The 16,585-nt window shown below is 59.2% G+C and overlaps 1 protein-coding gene across 4 annotated transcripts in view; it reads left to right on the top strand.

Moving 5' to 3' along the window:
- LOC122381664 (nuclear hormone receptor E75-like) overlaps positions 1-16,340 on the top strand; it is a 36,045-nt gene extending 19,705 nt beyond the window's left edge. For 2 of the 4 annotated variants that reach the window (XM_043366095.1, XM_043366097.1), the window contains exons 2-6: positions 2,559-2,647; positions 3,978-4,122; positions 9,023-9,270; positions 12,728-12,937; positions 14,308-16,340. In XM_043366095.1, the coding sequence (XP_043222030.1) occupies positions 2,559-2,647; positions 3,978-4,122; positions 9,023-9,270; positions 12,728-12,937; positions 14,308-15,351 (1,736 nt within the window). In that variant the 3' untranslated portion in view covers positions 15,352-16,340. Of the gene's footprint in view, positions 1-165; positions 480-2,558; positions 2,648-3,977; positions 4,123-7,713; positions 7,950-9,022; positions 9,271-12,727; positions 12,938-14,307 lie in introns of those variants that run through there. The other 2 variants (XM_043366096.1, XM_043366098.1) reach the window with 2 other exon arrangements.
- Positions 16,341-16,585: the final 245 nt, after the last annotated feature.

Below are 16,585 nucleotides of genomic sequence, written 5' to 3'. Positions count from 1 at the left end.
GCCCGCGTCCTTGAGTCCCTCGGGCGGGCGTTGAGGACACTGTCCTCTGTGGACAGACCGTCCCTCTCCGCCGGCGGCCGTCGTCCCGTCCGTACACCTGTACGACGGTCGCCTCCCCCGCCGTCGGGCGGCCGCCCCGCACCGTCTGTCCGCCACAAGATCAAGGTCCCAGGTTCAACGGACCCGCCGAGCGGCCAATGAGAGCGGCTGTCCGGCTGGTTCCCTCGCTCGCGCGGCGCGGTTCCCGTCTGCCGGTCGCTGCACCCCGCCCGCCGCCCGCCGTCCGGCGCAGAGCCGAGCTCCGCCCGGCAGTCCGGCCGCGCCCGTCGCGACACGCGCCTCTTTCGGCGGACATTGCGCGTCAGGCGGTGTGCTGTGTGCGTGTGTGTGAGTGCGTGAGCCGAGAGGAGCCGCCATGGAGGGCGCCAGTGTGAGCAGCAGCTCTGCAGAAGACCCGTTCGTGGCGCCGTTGCCGCTCGGTAGGTCCTGCCGACGATTGCGGCGCGTGGAGTTACTGGAATTGGGGAGCGGACCTTGAAAAGCTGCGGCTTATCTGCTGTTTTTAATTTGATCTTAACATTTTGTTGTGGTTTACAAAGTGACAAGCGTGTATGGAAGTCTTTTACGGCCCGAAGTTTAGCATTTAAATGGCCCCGCTGGGGTATTTAAATGAACAAATCCTTTGGTCTAAGGTCTTGGCAATTGGCATTAAAGCATCATTAATCATTATGCACCAGCTACATCAGGCAAACATTGAGCGGATTAGCCGGCGTGTCATCCCTGCTGTTGACCACTCTCCCCTGTCCGCCCGCTCCCTGGCCCTGTCCAGTGTCCGCACTCCCCGTAGTACGCCCGCAGTTTGCCGTCGGGCCGCTGAGGGCACCACCCAGTCCCGTCTCCAGATGAATCCAGTTACGTCATGTCGGCTCTTCCGGGCCGTATTACGCCACTCCGCCCCATGTCGACATCTTCGTGTATCTTGTCCGTCTAGCCAGCGCCTCCCCGCCGCCCCGCCCCCGCCCGGGCGGCGAGTCTCGTGCTCCTCGCGCCGGCCGGCGGCCCGTCGCGTGGCTCGGAAAAACACATGGAGCAGACGAAGCGCGGGGTTAGCGACCCGGCACCGCGGAAATAGTCTGCGCCAGCTGTCAGTGGTCGGTCTGAACTGGACGGCCGTCGGTCGGTCTGACAGGACTGTCATCAGCGCGGCGGGGACACATTGATAAGCTGCTGAATGATGGATTAGTACCTATACACTTCTCAAAAGTGATTGATATGAGCAAGAAATGAAGGAGCATTGTTTATCAGCGATCGATGTCAGCGAGCGATTCAGTCGTAATATGAAGTCCCTACAATGGCCCGTCACACTTTACAAAAGCACGGACAGTTTTGTCATATCATCGTAGCATCTTGATAGCGATTTAACCTTACCACAAGACCATTGCATCTCAGCTGACCAATTGTCATCACCACATCACAATAATCGAATCACGTCACTCCCATCCGTCGTAGCATCATTCTATGGCCGGGTAATCCACCCCAGCCGAGCAGTACACTTGTAATCCGTGTAAAAACAACCGACGTAGCACAGTAGTGGCCGCCGGGACCGGTCTGAGTATTTGTCGTTCAACACCGGGAGTCCTTTCGCTGACGCTCAGCTCTGAGGGCCGGACCAGTGTATACGTATATTCATGAGGTCGGGCCTGACTCAATCGAGGAGGTGTGACGTCAATGATTATTCCAGCGGGGCCCCAATATGAGAGGCCAATATTCCTGAATGAATGGCCAGTTCGGCCACTCCTTTAAAGGGACCCTCCCACCTTCAAAAAAGTTAATGAATTGGCACGAAAGTGATGTCGCTCGGTTCAGAAAGAGCGAAAACGAATATCTACCAAATTTCATCGAAAAATATTCACCGGTTTTCAAGATATTAGACTTTTACTTTTGTTTACTTTTTGGGATCTCCGCTGTTCCTAGCGACTTTATTTGAAAGTGCGACATTTGTTGCGCGCAAAGCAGCATATACCACCGCGTGCTACCAAACGTTTTAGTAAAAGATTTAAAATCGTTTGATCTCCGCTGACGTCACAAATTCTAAGGGGGCATACCAATGCACTAGCCCCTTAGAATCCGAAAACTGCAAGTTTGAAATTCCATATCTCCGAATTAAAGCATTTGTCGATGTTGTGAGTGCCCAAACCGGTATTTGCAGGCCATGGCCACCAATTTGGCTATCTCAACTCAAAACTAATGTTAAGGTGGGAGTGTCCCTTTAAGCCTGAGACATGTGATCTTTGCTGTCATTGTCTGTGAATATTGTGATTTGTTGTTTGAAACTGTGTCTTTCTAGGTGTGCTGTTGTGATATCAGTCAGCTGTTTCTGTATTCGGCGTAACCGCGAAACTGCTGTTCGTGAGTCACGATTAGTGACTGATCGTGTCGGAACCAGAACTGTTTGTGTTCATACCGCGTATCCCGGACACCTTCGGTAGCATCCACAACAGCAGCGTCACGGCTCTTGTAGCACGAACTAACCGTAACCATGTCCCGATGTGTTTCAGATTTTGACGGCACGGCTGTGCTGTGCCAGGTGTGCGGGGACAAGGCGTCCGGATTCCACTATGGAGTCCACTCGTGTGAAGGATGCAAGGTGAGAGAGACAAGGGAGACATCGCGGGAGCGTGGGGATTCAGCTTGCCTTTGTATGCACGAACCGGGCCGGGCTGACTTATGTCCAAGAGTGAAACCGTTTCGAGTTAGTTAGCTGAAACAGTTGTTAGTGCTTATCCCACACTAGATTCCCGTTCAATGTTGGTGGCAGAGCTGCCTTTTCAACCTTGAAGTGCAACAAGTGCGGGGAAGGAAAATCCCCGCTGCCCTCAATTCAGCCCACCAACTACACTTCCCCCTCCCCCTCCCTCTCTCGTGCGTGCGTCGGCGACCTCGGTTCAGCCCCCCCCCCCCTCTCGGGCGGAGAGCGTCGCCTCGTAGTCGATCCATACCGCTCGGCCTCGAGAGTCGTCGTCGACGGTGCCGCGAGTATCCCTGAAACCATCGACCGCCGATGCGGCCTTCGGCGGCGCTGGGCGGCGCGCCGCGCGCTCGAGCCGCCACGGGGTCAGACGGGTCGCGCACTGCCGATAGCCGCCGGCTATGGGCGGCGGCATCGACCTGGCGACCGAGGTCACTGGCGGCACAGACGTTCACCCGGCCGCCGGCCAAGGCCATGGGAGGCAGGGAGGGGGGGGGGGTGGAGTCGTCTGTGTGAGGCGGAGGAAGGAAGGAGGGGGAAGACGGCAAGTCGAGCAAAATGATATGGAGGTTGCGGCTGGGTGACCAAAGCAGGTATTTGCCAGAGTTCGGGTGGGGATAACTTCGAGAATAATTTTATGATGTTTGAACGGGCTAAATGCAAAAAAAAAAATCCGGACCAGCTCGCAGTTCGACTTGCATTTTCGACTAGCTCGAGGCCCAATGCCGCTTCAGAATTTCCAACCACTTCTTATAGCTTACACTTTGATTTCTCGATTTTGGCCTGTCATCCAAATCCATGGCTCACAACCACTACGGCCGTTGCCCCAAGGGCGGCCAAGCGTCACGATCCGCCGCTGCTGCCGCCGCCCGGCTGGAGGTGCTGCCATTGACCTCCGGCGGTCAGGCACCTGGCGGCGGCGGCACCGGCGGCAGCGACAGCGGCAGCGGCAGCGACTGGGAATGACCGACGGACGCTGACCGGAGGCGGCGCGCGCGCTCGCCCGTGACGCCTGAGAAAACATGGACCCGAGCGGCGGCCCGCGCCGGCGGCAGGAACAAAACCGTCCCACCGCTGGAATTCCAATCACAAGCGATGTTGTTGTTTGTTGTGTATCCCTGTGAACAATCTGAATGAGCTGACCCAAAATCAGCTGCTATTTCCAGTCAGCTTTTTGCACTGCCGTCCCAGTTTCTGCACTAACCCGTTGACTTGTGATCTTTTGCAGGGCTTTTTCCGCCGTTCGATTCAGCAGAAGATTCAGTACAAGCCGTGTACCAAGAGCCAGAACTGCTCCGTGCTGAGGATCAACCGCAATCGCTGCCAATACTGCCGACTCAAGAAGTGTCTCACTGTTGGAATGAGCCGCGATGGTAAGTCACAACTCTGTCACCGTTTTGCCTACGGTATAAACCTGTCTGTGGTGGATACCATCCTCATAATGCCGAGTTTCCGGGATCGTAACCCGCTACGCTGGTCACCTTATCATTGTCGTGAACAAGTCAAGGCTATGCTCCACACCGGCGCCATTGTCATACAGGCTTCCTCAGAAAAATGCTGGCACGATAAGGTGCCGGTGGCGTGGTGGCCAAGTGGTGCATGTCGGTATTTTGGGAGCACGGATCGCGCCCGCCTCGGCGGTGGACCTCTTTGTCCAGTCGGGACGGCCCGCTGGATCGGGGGAGGGGGGGGGGGCGTCCGGGTCATGAGGCGCGCGCCAGCCCCGCTCCGGGATGACGTCATCGCGCCGCTCTGCAGGGGCCAACGACCGCTGCAGTGAGGTCGATGACCCGGCACCACCCGGCGTCCCCTGCGAACGGCAGGCGGTCTTCTCAGGATACTTTCCTCTCTCCTCGCTCCCACTACTTAACGTCCACCCCCACCGCCCACCTCCGCCCACAGTCCCACCGCCCACCACCCCTCACCGCCCACCGCCCGCCGCCCGCCGCACGCGACAAGTGCTCCTCTGGTAACGGGACGTGCCATGGCGGGGCTATGGCGGTGCTCCAGATGCGTCGGTCGGTACGCAGCGCGCGTGCCGCCGAGGAGGTCATGCACCCCACCTCTGAAACTGCGCGCGGCTGTCGGGGCGGGCGGAGTGTGGAGGTCGGGAGTCGGGACTGAGGAGATTTGCCGCGAATGATGTCTGTGAAGGGCAATAGACCAAAGAGATCTATGGGATCCTTGAGCGCGCACGTTCTGGCGACTGTTGCATTGCGGGGACCTGGAGTAAATGGGGTCGTATAGGAACAGCAGCATGTTTGCAGGCCTTCAAATAAACCTTCCTTTATCTAAAATGGTACAAGTGTTTGGTGCAGTTGGCACTCGACGGGTGACCCATTTCCCAGCTCATGTTGAGATAACAGCTTCCCGTTGCAAAATGTATTTTGAGAGTGTTCATTTCATCACAAAGGAGCTCTGTCCCACATTCCGCGGAATTGCGCTCCGCCCTCGAATCTCAGAGCGTTCACCCTCATCTCCTTGCGACTGGTGACCGGTGTTGACCCGTCGATGACCTGTTGATGACCCATGAGTTGCCGCTCATGACCGCGATCACCGACCACTGACGGCGCCAGGGGAACGTCCGGGGCGGCCCGCCGAGTATGACACACTCCGGACGTGGCGATAGGTCCGCCCCTCGGCCGCGCCCGCCCCCGCCCCCGCCGCCGCCGCTCGGTCAGCGACCCCGCCATGACGGGTCACCGGGCGCCGCCGCCGCCGCCGCCACTGCCCCAGTTGGCGGCGCTAATCTGAGGCGGCGGCGGCGCGCCGGCCAGAAGGGCTGGTCCGCGCGCGAGCTACGGTCGAGCCGCCGCCCGTCCGACCGTCTGGTCTGCTCTGCTCTGGTCTGGTCTGGTCTGTTTTGGTCTGGTCAGGTCTGAGCACCAGTCATTGTGAGGGTGAATATTGTGTGAGGTGAAGGCATCCGACATGGGTTACAACGCCAAAAGTGAGTTCTCCCCATTCATTGCTTCCTATAGATTTCGTGATTCCACACTACTCTAGCATTTCTGAATTTGGTGTTGTTAATGGGAAATTGTGTTTGAGATTGGTTGACAATATTTGTGTCCGTGTTGGCTTTTCTGCTCTTCACAAAACAACAGTACGCGGATCTTCCTACCTCGCCCCACCCCTCGATCTCCGGCGATTTATCAGTTTTCGTCTCGCCGGCAGTCGCTGCCCAACATCTGTTGCCCCTGTCTAGTGTCGATGTCCTCCTCATCGGTCACCGCCCCCAGAGCGGCCGCCGTCCTCACCTGATGACGTCATGTTGCCCTGACTGCTCTCCCTGATCCTCTCTCCCATTCGTTCTCTTCTAAATCCCACTTCCTTTTCTCCTTACTGTGTGCTCTCGTAGTCGTCCAAGCTCTTTCGTCGTGTTAATTTTTTTTTCGTTCATCCTCTTCACTCCTGAGTCCTGACCTCTGTTGCATCTCATCACCCTCTTTGCTGTCTTCTTCATTCTCGCATGCTCTTTGTCGTCTTTCATCGTCGTCTTTTCTGGTCTTCACGTCCGCTTCTTTGTCATCCCATTCCCTCGCTTGTCCTTCGCCCTTCGATCAATGTCCTGCGTCTTTGCTCTTATTTACCCATTGATCTTCTGTTGGCTTCCGAGTTCTGAATTATGGTTCATCCACCTGTGCGACATCCCGTCCTCATTGCACAATCACATGTCCTCTCATACGTCCTCATTTTGTTATTACCTGTCCTGTCCTCATCCCGTCCTCATTTCGCGATCACCTCCTCTCATCCCGTCCGTCCTCATTTTGCTATCACGTGTCCTCATCCCGTCCTCATTTCGCTATCACCTGTCCTCCCATGCCGTCCTCATTTCGCTATCAGCTGTGTCTGCTCGACGGCTCTACTAAGAGCAGTGACCCCGCTCTGTGCGGGTTCAGTACCCTCGCCAGCCGCCGCCGCCGCAGCGGCCACAGCCCTCTGCTGCCCTGAACCCGGCGGCGCCGTCTGCCCCGGCCACTGCAGATCAGCTGTGGGATGCTCCTCCCTCCTCTGGGGAGCCAGTCATGGGGTCAGTCACCCTCTGCGCCACCGCCGCCGCTCGGCCGGTCACGCAGGAAGTTCACGCAGAACTTCCGCTGCGCTATTACCGTCTCGCCTGCGCCAGGAACGGGACATAATTGTGGCGCAGTGGCGGCGGGCAGCGGCGCGCGACCAGACGCCAGCGCCGCGGGCCGGGGTCACTGGCTCGGTAATGGCCCGTACGCTGAGCGCTCCTTCCTGGAGTAGGTACCCATTGCCCTCTCGTCGTCTGAGGAGCTGAACGGTGCCCTCGTTTTTGCCATCGCTCGTCGTTGGTCGGAGATTGCAAGTGCTGGCAGTCACGGACGAGAGGCATGCTCGTTTGGGGTGTGGCGTCTGAGGCATGATAGGACGCATGCTGATGGGTTTCTGGTGCGAGGGTTTGGTGGGTGGCCGGAAGGGACTGACCGAGGCCCTCTTGTGGCCTGAACTCTGGAATGGGAGCAGTGTGGGGGACCGGCCGATGACTCGGGAGCTGAGTCACCCGACGACTCCCCTGAGTCACCCTCGGGTTCCGATCCTCATTGGGGTCACTGCGAGCTGCAGAGAATCAGATCAGCTGCCCTGTCCTCCGGGTACCGACATAATTGATTGGTTTAAACGCACCACTGAAGGCATAAGTGGTTCAAATGGCCAAAAACGCAGCGATTTCCCCTCGACGTTCGCCGGGATTATTTGATTCCGCGCTCGAAGTTTCTGGCAGCGCTGTTCCGCCTCCGCGGTGCTCGAGCGCTACCGTCGCAAACAACCTCCTCGTCCTCGCAGCGATGACCCACCTGACGGTCGTCGCCCCCCGATAAATGGGTCAGCGGCGCCCCCGCCTCGCCTCCGCCCCCCTATTGACGCGCCGGCTCAGTTTCAAGGTCGGGCGCAGCGCGCAGCCGCCGGCGGCCGGCAGCGACGGCGTGCGCCCCCGCCGTACTGCAGTCGCCCCCCGCGCCGCGCCGCCGCAGCCGCCGCCGCTCCGCCGCGCCGTCCGAGAGGCCGGTCCTGCAGTGTCGGGTGGTCGTGTGAGGACGCGAGCGGTGTCACAGAGTGCAGCGAGAGAGGAGGGAGAGAGAGAGTGGCGAGATGGTCGGGATGGATGTGGTCAGCCGGTCCCCGATTCTCAAAGGGATTCTGCAGGGAGAAGCGGAAGCAAAACCAAGACCGAGTTCGCGTAAGTTTGAGGCTCGCTGGCAGCAGTCGGGAATACAGGCCGTTGGCTCCGGCTCTGGACGGGTCATTGCTTTTCTTGGCCCGGCTCTGTGCCCCTGCAGGAGCCCTCTTGCCCTAGTCACGATGAAGTTGTGGTTTCGTGCGACGTTTCTGATTGATATCGCCTGCAGAATTGCCGACTCATTGCTCTGTAATTGTCCAGATGGGCTTCCATTCGTGACTGGCCAGTCTGAGTCGTAGTGCCTGGTTAGTTGATCTGAAAACTGCCTACAAATTTTCTGTCTACTTAACATTACTGATAGCTACTTCTTCTTCCGGTACGCGTCGAATGACGACCGTACTCGATCGTCGAGTCACACCCCGGCGCCATGTCCCCTTCCGGTTCCGACTTCCTCGTCGCCCAGCCTTCCTGTGCGTGAGCTGTTTCCGTTTGCCCGCACACCCGCCCGACCCCCAGCCAGTGCGCTGCCGGTTCCGCATCGGCCGCTATGCTAATGACCTCCGGTAAAGGTCTCTCTGCTGTCGGCGAGATTCAGCTCGCTCGGGAGTGCCGGGCGGCCGGCCGGCTCCGTTAGTCCGGCGCCGTGCCGATGAGACCGGTACGGAGACGGGTTTTTCTCGCTCCAATACGGTGTGAGTGGCACAGTGAGCCAGTTAACTGGCACGTTTGGGGTCAGCCGTGTGCCGCTATCTGGGTTACGCACGGCCGGTCCGGGTTTTCGGCAGCGTTGGGAAATCAGATGAATTAGGTTGTGGGACGGCTTTTGCGAGAGGTGGGTCCGGTTTGGTGTCTTAGTATTTTCGTCAGATTTGTGATCTTCTTTTATATTGAATCAATGAAATTAATTTGTCGCTACCCTTGTCGTGTCTCTTATTAGCACGCCATGCTTCCACTCTGTCTTATCTGATCGCATTTTCGTCGCATCCGTGTTACTTTCCAGCCATTTTCCTCTCAATTTTCCTATCCACCCAGCCATCACCTCTTGACCTGTTTCATCCTCCTCTAACCCTGCACTCTCCTGCTTTAGCCGTGTGTTTCGGCCGCGTCTAACCCGTTTTTCTCCTCCGTTTCAGCTGTGCGTTTCGGCCGCGTGCCCAAGCGGGAGAAGGCCAAGATGTTGGCTGCGATGCAGTCGGTGAGTCGGCAGCAGCAGCAGCGCCAGCAGACGGCTCTGGCTGAGCTCGAGGACGGCCCGGTGCTGGCTGAGGCCGTGGTGCGCGCCCACCTGCTCACCTGCCAGTTCACCGGGGGACGGGTGGCCGCGCTACTGGAGAGGGCACGTCTTACGGCCCAGCAGGGAGCCGCCGATACCGCCGCCAACGTGAGTGTAACGGGACTACCGCAGGACGGCGCGCGGCAGCGCCGGATTCGCTGAAATACTGAGCCTCATGGCCTTCACGCTTTGTTGGCTCTTTTGTGAATGTGACGATATCTAGACAACAAGTTGAAATGTTTCATTTAGCATACTGAGCCCATAATCACATCCTTATCAGCGTTCATCTCTGTTGTATTCGGCGACGTTAAAGCCGCCACATCTCACACGCGCCGGTTTAATACCCTGTCAAGGGCGCACGACACGGCGCGCCTAAAGCCGGAAAGTGTTTCATTGCCATCGCCCTGCTCTGGCCCGGTGAGGCATCTTCTCACGACAGCGGGCGCCCGGAGCAGCTCTGTCCTCGGCGCGGGCCGCTGTCCCTGTGTGAACGGACGGGAAGTGTGCACACTGCACAGTGCACCGGCCGGGCCGTACATGTCGGTCAGTGGGCCGCCGGACCAAGGCCAGGCCGGGCCGCTGCCGCCGACTGCAAACTGTGCAATTTCCTGACACGGTCGCTGTCGCTATGACCGCCATCGGTGCCATCGGTGCAGCCTGCAGTCCATCAGCGCGACACGGAACGCACCCTTCGGCAGTCATGTAACTCGTTGGCATGCCATCTACTCGAGCAGTACTCCTGGGAATACTACAGCACAAGGCTTTATCGGTTGACGATTGCACTTTTGTCCGTAGTTGTCAAGGTCTTCAAGCTACTGCCCAGTGCCCACCTTATATGGATTGATGGGCATCAAGATTACTTTACAATACGGGCAAGGGCATCATATTTTGCCATTTTGTAATATTGAATTATTATTTAATATGCCATTTGAGTAGTTATGTCCATTTGAAGTCAGCAGACCTTTTTATGTGCCACACCTGCCTCAGAGGAACCCTAGATCTCCCTCTTTCTCAGCGTAAAATCCCGGCTGTCGCAATCAAGCCCGTCCGTTGTCTCAGAAGCCATCCCAGCGCCTCTTTGCGAGCGAACAACAACCCTGTGCTAACCTCCGACCTCTCTGTCCTCCCTGCGCTCTCTCTATCCACCTCAATCGACCGGCCGGTCCGGGCGCGTCGAGTGACGCACGCACTCTCTCTCTCTCCACTTCCGCCCCTCTCCCCCCTCGGGCACGTGGCTCGCGCTGCCGCCTCCTGCGCTGCTCAGCCGCTGACGTCACCGCTCACCTTGGAGTGCCTCGGGGCCCAATGACCTTCGTCGGCGCCGTCGGGGTGGCCTCAGCAGCAGCGCTGTCGGCCGAGACGCCCGAGGTGCGGCTCGCTACCGACCCGGGGGCATGTTGCGGCTATCTCCGGGCGGCGAGCGGCCCGAGCCGGGCCCGTGCGCTATTGTCTCGGCCCGGCCGGCCGGCAGTGGGTCGCGACCTCGTCTGACGGGCTGGACAGGGCCGGTCGGCCGGACGGTCGGCGCTCAGGTGGCCCGGTGAGCCACATTTCGAAGGTCTCACCTGTGGAAGACCGGCCGCGCCCGGCCGGTCTGCAGATTAGGATGCTCCACTGCACCAGTACACGCGCCGAACTGTACTCCGCAGCGGTGTGGAACGTTGCAGGACGATTTTATCGTCGGCCCGGCTTCCGGCGGTGGCAGTAGGTCGTCACGACCGGCCACGAAGCACGTGGCGCGTGCTCGGCGTGACATTTGTGACACATGTGAGCCGAGGCCCGCCGCGGAGAATCCTTAGCGGGCCGCCGGCCGGGGACACCTGCGTCCCAGTTCTCCAGATAAGGTGACCTCTGCCTGCCGCCTCCAACACCGTTGTTTGCACCGAGTCATCCCGTACCGACGAGCTGTTGGCAATGTAATTACTTCTCCGTGCAACGCTCGCTTCGGCAGCACTTACCGGCAATAATTACGCCTGTTGCACAGCTGCTCGGGGCCTGCCGAGGACCATTCCACCGTGACAGGGCGTCAAGGTGACAGGCGACCCCCACGGGGAGGGGGCCGGATGCATCGATCCTTCCTACCGCACCAAGATATGCTTGCGAACGAACCGGTAGCATCTGAGCGCTTCTGGCACGCTCCGGTTTCGTTCTGAGAAGGCCGTGAGCCGTTGGCGGTGGCGCGGCGTGGGCCGGCGCAGGGGCGCTGAACTCTGCCCGCTGCCAGTCAAGGGCAGACGGGTGCCGCCGCCAGAGCGGGAAGCCATGGGATCCGGGAGACCGACTCGAGCCACCTGGTGATGTGCACGTTCATGGAATGGGTGCGGGGAGCTCTCGGCACGAGGCTCGGCGGTGTGGAATGCCCCGGGGTAGGGAAGCTGAGCTCAGGGGCAGCGCTGCATTCTTTCAGGACTGACGTGGCCTCCGGTGACGCTCGATGACGTGGGCGGTGACATTGGGCGGGTGACGGTGACGGTCACTGGTGGCGTGGTCGCGGTCACAGGTCGAGCGCCGGCCGGGAGGGGTAACCTTGGCCGACGGCCAGCCTTGAATTGTAGTCCTATCTTCAGACGAGGTCGGCCGGCGGGTGATAAGATAGCCCTTTCCGCGTCCATGACACGAGACAACGCGTCGAGACAAGGAACAGAAGCCAAAGCTGTCTTAAGTGTAACCATCTGCTGCTATGAGGAAGTTGGCCAAACGTTAAGCAATGCATATACAACATATTAAAGAAAGATATTGCAAAATCATTGTCGCAATCAGACTTCAGATTACGAAAACGCTTTACGTGTTTTGTTCCGAAATTGCGAAATGTTATCGACTGTCACCTTATCGTGACGCGTCAACTGCGCGACAGTACCGGGTACCTTCATCCTGGTTCGGACCGCGAATTTCGTTGTTCTCCCATCTTAGGGCTGCCAAGTCTCACGTCAACTCGGGGAGGGGAGGGGCATTCCCGGCAGTGGCGACGTCATCTGTGACGTCAGCCGGCCTGCCCGAGGTCGCGAACTGAACAAACAACCTGCCTGAGAGGCGGATTTGAGTCCCGGTGCGGTAGCGGCCCGTTGTGGGTATTTATAAACGGCGCCGGCTTATACTATGCCCCGATTCATCCGACCCCGCGATTTTAAAATGCTGGAAATGAGGTCTCTCCTGTCTTTTCGTCTGACAACCTCTCATCCTTATCTCGGTCTTGAGAAGTCAATCCTGTTCCGCGTTTGACGGCTGCGGCTATCGTTCTGCTCCAGATCGTTGCACAAACACGCCACCTCATTCGGGGAACTTCAACAGTCGATGGCGTGACCTGTTCGTCCCATGGGGCCCCCGCGGCCGGCTTCTGACCTTGGCTGTCCGTTAGTTTTCACAGTGACGTGTCGTGTCCCTTGCACGTGTCAATCACCACGCTGACGTGTCCTTATGGCGAGGTCGACTGCCGTCCCACAAACTGACGTTGCACAACTGACGTTTCTTATCCATATTTTCTCTTCTGATATCCCAAAAACTGATGCCCTCACAGCTAGCATTTCCAACCTTCGTGCCCATCTGACATTTCTCTCTCCCTTTCCAGGCGTGCCCTCTGAGCCCAGCCGAGTCCTCCTCACTCGGCACCGACCTGGGCGAATCAGAACTCTTCGGCCCGCACATCAAGGCGGTGGTGGAGTTCGCCAAGCGTCTGCCGGGCTTCCTGCGACTGCCGGAGGAGGACCGCGTCACCCTGCTCAAGTCGAGTGTGTTCGAGGTGCTGCTGGTCTGGCTGGCCGCCACGTTTGACGCTGAGGTGAGCGCGAGAGAAATGCTGCGGTGGATAGATTGTGGGAGATAAGTGTGGGAGGGCGGGAGACGGGGTAGATGAAGATACGGGAGATATTTTGTTGTGCCATGATATGTGGGGAAAAACTCGTTTGGTGGTGCGCATTAATTACGCAAAATATACGTGGATAATGTCAGTAGTGCTGTAACCACGGGTTGGAACGGAGCGAATTGGTCTTGGTTGACCAATAGATACGGAAGAAGAATAGCTGGGAAGGTAGTGGGAGTGGCAAAGGACGAGATAGGCGTGGGATAGTAGACATCTCTCTTTGAATTATCAACTTCTGAGAGCCACGACCGCTAAACCGGTGCAGTGATACCGGTCGAAACTGGCCGGGGGCGCCGGACGGAGCGCCACGTTCATGGAATGCCCGTTCGCGGAAGTCACCAGGGTCGGACGGGAAAGTTCGCCCGCCGAGCCGCTGCTGGCGAGCTGTTGGGGCGATAAGTTGGATACCGTCAGGGGCATCCGGGTCGCTGAAAACGTTCACTGCGAGCTCTTATTGCGTGACCTGCAATACCAGTCGCAGTCAGGAAGTGTGAGCGGAGTCCATCTAAAATTGAATCAGCCCACTCGCTGGTCGTGTACTTTCTCAGTAGTGCGCCGTATTTCAGCTCCGACTCTCGCGTTCCATCAGTTCCGCTACTAAATGGCCGGTCATGGGGCCGCTAAATGACCGTCATGTGGTTGCTAAATCACCAGCCGGGCACATGCGCTCTGCTCCCATTTCGCTCCGACTCAGTCGAAAGGTCATCGCCCTCGGCACTGCGCACGGCTCAGGGCGCGGTGGGGCGGCGCTGATCGATAGAGTGGCGGCGGCAGCGGAGGCGGCCGAGGGGGTTGCATCACGCCATGGGCGTCACGCCCCCCCCCCCCCCCCAGCCAGCGGTCATGAACCGACTCGGCCTGACTCGTGCGGGGCTGTCCACCCCGGGTGACGTCGTATGATAGAGGGAGGCACCGCTGGGTTACCGGTCACCTTTGCCTCACGGTCAAGGTCACTCATGGCGCAGGCTGTGCCAAGGGGAGGGGTGAGGCAGTGGTGCCTGCCGCCAGGGCGGCCCTATGACGTCAGTTCCCCAGTTCTTGCGTCACGGGTGCCGTTCTAGTCCGTACTTGCAAACTCCGGGTGTGGCAGCCGGGAAAAGTCGGACCGAATTGCCGGGGAATTTGATCCTGGGATGATGACGCTCGTCATTAATGCGGTAGTGGTGGCCAATGAGGGCCTCTAATTGCTTGTGCTGACGTCAGAGCCGAGAAAGGTAGCGCGCCGCGTGTGAATTGATTCGTTCATTATCACCTGTGGAGGTATCTAACCGAGCTCTCCTTGTTTCCAGACGAGCACCGTAGCCTGCCTGAACGGCCAGCTGGTGCGCCGCGAGGCGTACGCCGTCGGCTCTCAGCCCCGCTTCCTGCTCGACTCCATGTTCGAGTTCGCCTCTCAGCTGAACGCGCTGCGCCTGGATGACGCCGAGATCGGTCTGTTCTGCGCCTGCGTGGTTCTGACCGCCGAGCGGCCCGGCCTGCGCAGCGGCACGCTGGTCGGTCACCTGCGCGCCCGGCTGGACGCCGCACTCCGCGAGCGGCTGGCTGTCAGCCACAGCGCTCAGCCGGACACCTACGAGCGCCTGTCGCGTAAGGTGCATGACCTGAAGACGCTCAACTCGCTGCACGCCGACCTGGTTCGCTCTCTGCGCGTGCCGGAGGAGACGGCCGTGTCGCCTGCCTGGTCGGCGGCCACCCCTCGGCGGGCCGCCTGCTCCCCCTGCAGCGCCAGCTCCGGCTATGTGGGTAGCGAGGAGGAGGGCCGCGGCCGGTCGCCGACCCCTCCCTCCCGCGACCTGCCGCGGCTGGCCGCCGCCCTGCTCTCCCACAAACGGCGAGCCGAGGACGACGGTCGCGCGGCGGCCGCCAGCCCGCCGGCCTCCCCACCCTCCCTCGAGGGCGGCGCCGGCGGAGACGAGTACATGCCGCTACTGAAGCAGGCGCTGGCCGCCCCCGGCCTGGCTACTGCCGAACACCCCCTGCCGCACAAGAAGTTCCGCTGGCTGCGCCGGGAGAGCGGCGTCGAGGGAGATGCTGCAGAGGAGGAGCGGGCGGCCGCACGCGCCGGCGCCACGCCCACACTGAGCCGGATCCTGGGCGCGCCGCCGCAGCGGCCCTGGAGCTCGGAGCAGATCCGCCAGCGCGAGGTGGTCGCCCGGCTACTGGGCATGCCGCCGTCGCCGGCTCCCTCATCCAGCCCGGCGGCTGGCACACCGCCCTCGACACCGTCGGTCAGCCACTCCCCCTCCCCCTCCGCTCCCGCTGCCTCTCAGGCGGAGCAGCCGCTCAACCTGACGAAGAGCGTACGCAGCCCCTCGCTGGAGGCCGTGCAGTGACTGGTGCCGCCCGGCACGCCTCGCCCGGCCTCTCAGTTGGTCTGTACATACCTGCGGCCAAATGTGCCAGTTTCCTAGTACAAAACGACGCACGCACACTGTCGCGTAAAAGACAAATGCTCGGCCCCTGTGGCCGCTCTTGTTCGCTGTTCTGGATTATTGTTTAGCACATGTGTATAGTGTATAAATAGCAAATACAGAGACGCGTTGTTGTGAGACCGGGTGCTGTTTTCTCCGGGGTTCAACAGCCGTGTCCGTGACGCTTTGTTCCATGTCGCTCACTCTTGGTGTGCCCTCACTCGTCTGACGGAGCTGTGCACGTGCCCCAGTGACCCGTGCGACCGGCCGCGCGGCGCACCCACCCCGGCCCGGAGCCGGCACCCACCGAGGTCGGGCTCACGCTGTTGCAATACTGCAGGGATAGGGTGCAGTGCACGTGCGGCTTGCATCCTGCTCACGCAGATCGAGTGTACCCGCCGAAATGCATGCATGTTAGTTGTAAATAGACGCCCTTCGCGGCCCTTTGGGTCGTTGGCCCTTTGGCAAGGTGGAGACGTGCTCTCATGTGTGTTTGAAAGTTGACTTTCCCGTGTGGTTCTGTGTGTGCGTGTGCTCGTTTGTTTGCCTGTTTACTTGTTTAGGTGTGATGTGTGCGATATGTCTAAGCCTGTATATGGATGCGATTGACTCCCTTATGGGCTTCTATATCCTGTATTTGCGAGTTTGCGCCCATCCGCCACCCATGTGACAGAGTTTTGGCGCGGGCTATGTTTTGCTGTTGGCGGGCGCTGCGGGGGGGGTTCGCTCGCCCTGTTGTTGGTCAGTGGCCGTCTGGAGCGACCGAGAGGAAGGTGCGACGATTTAGATCTCTGATGAAGGTATATATTGGGTGCTGCCACGTGTGGAGCCCACTGCTGGTGTGAAGAGTTGACTGCGTACCATTGGTGTGATGACCAGAACGCTGAAAATACATACAGTCTGCTCGCAAAGCTCTGGTTTTCTCTGTGTTGGAGAAGCTGAAGTGCGAGAGGCACGATCGGAATGTGATGCTATACCAACAGAAACGGAATACGCAGAATGCCGGGACGGAAGTCGAGAGCGTGCCTTTGACGAAACAATCGACACATTCAGTGCTGCACAAATGACGCTTGGCTTTAGCTGAACGAGAATTGATGAGAAGTGAGAAACACGTATCCATGAATTTCTACATAAAGCTTGATCAATCTTTTTAATC

This window comes from Amphibalanus amphitrite, unplaced genomic scaffold (assembly GCF_019059575.1).
Source record: "Amphibalanus amphitrite isolate SeventyFive unplaced genomic scaffold, NRLGWU_Aamphi_draft 000124F_arrow, whole genome shotgun sequence".
Taxonomy (NCBI): Eukaryota; Metazoa; Arthropoda; class Thecostraca; order Balanomorpha; family Balanidae; genus Amphibalanus; species Amphibalanus amphitrite.
The sequence above is the reverse complement of the archived record's forward strand: the minus strand, read 5'-3'. Positions and strand labels throughout refer to the sequence as shown.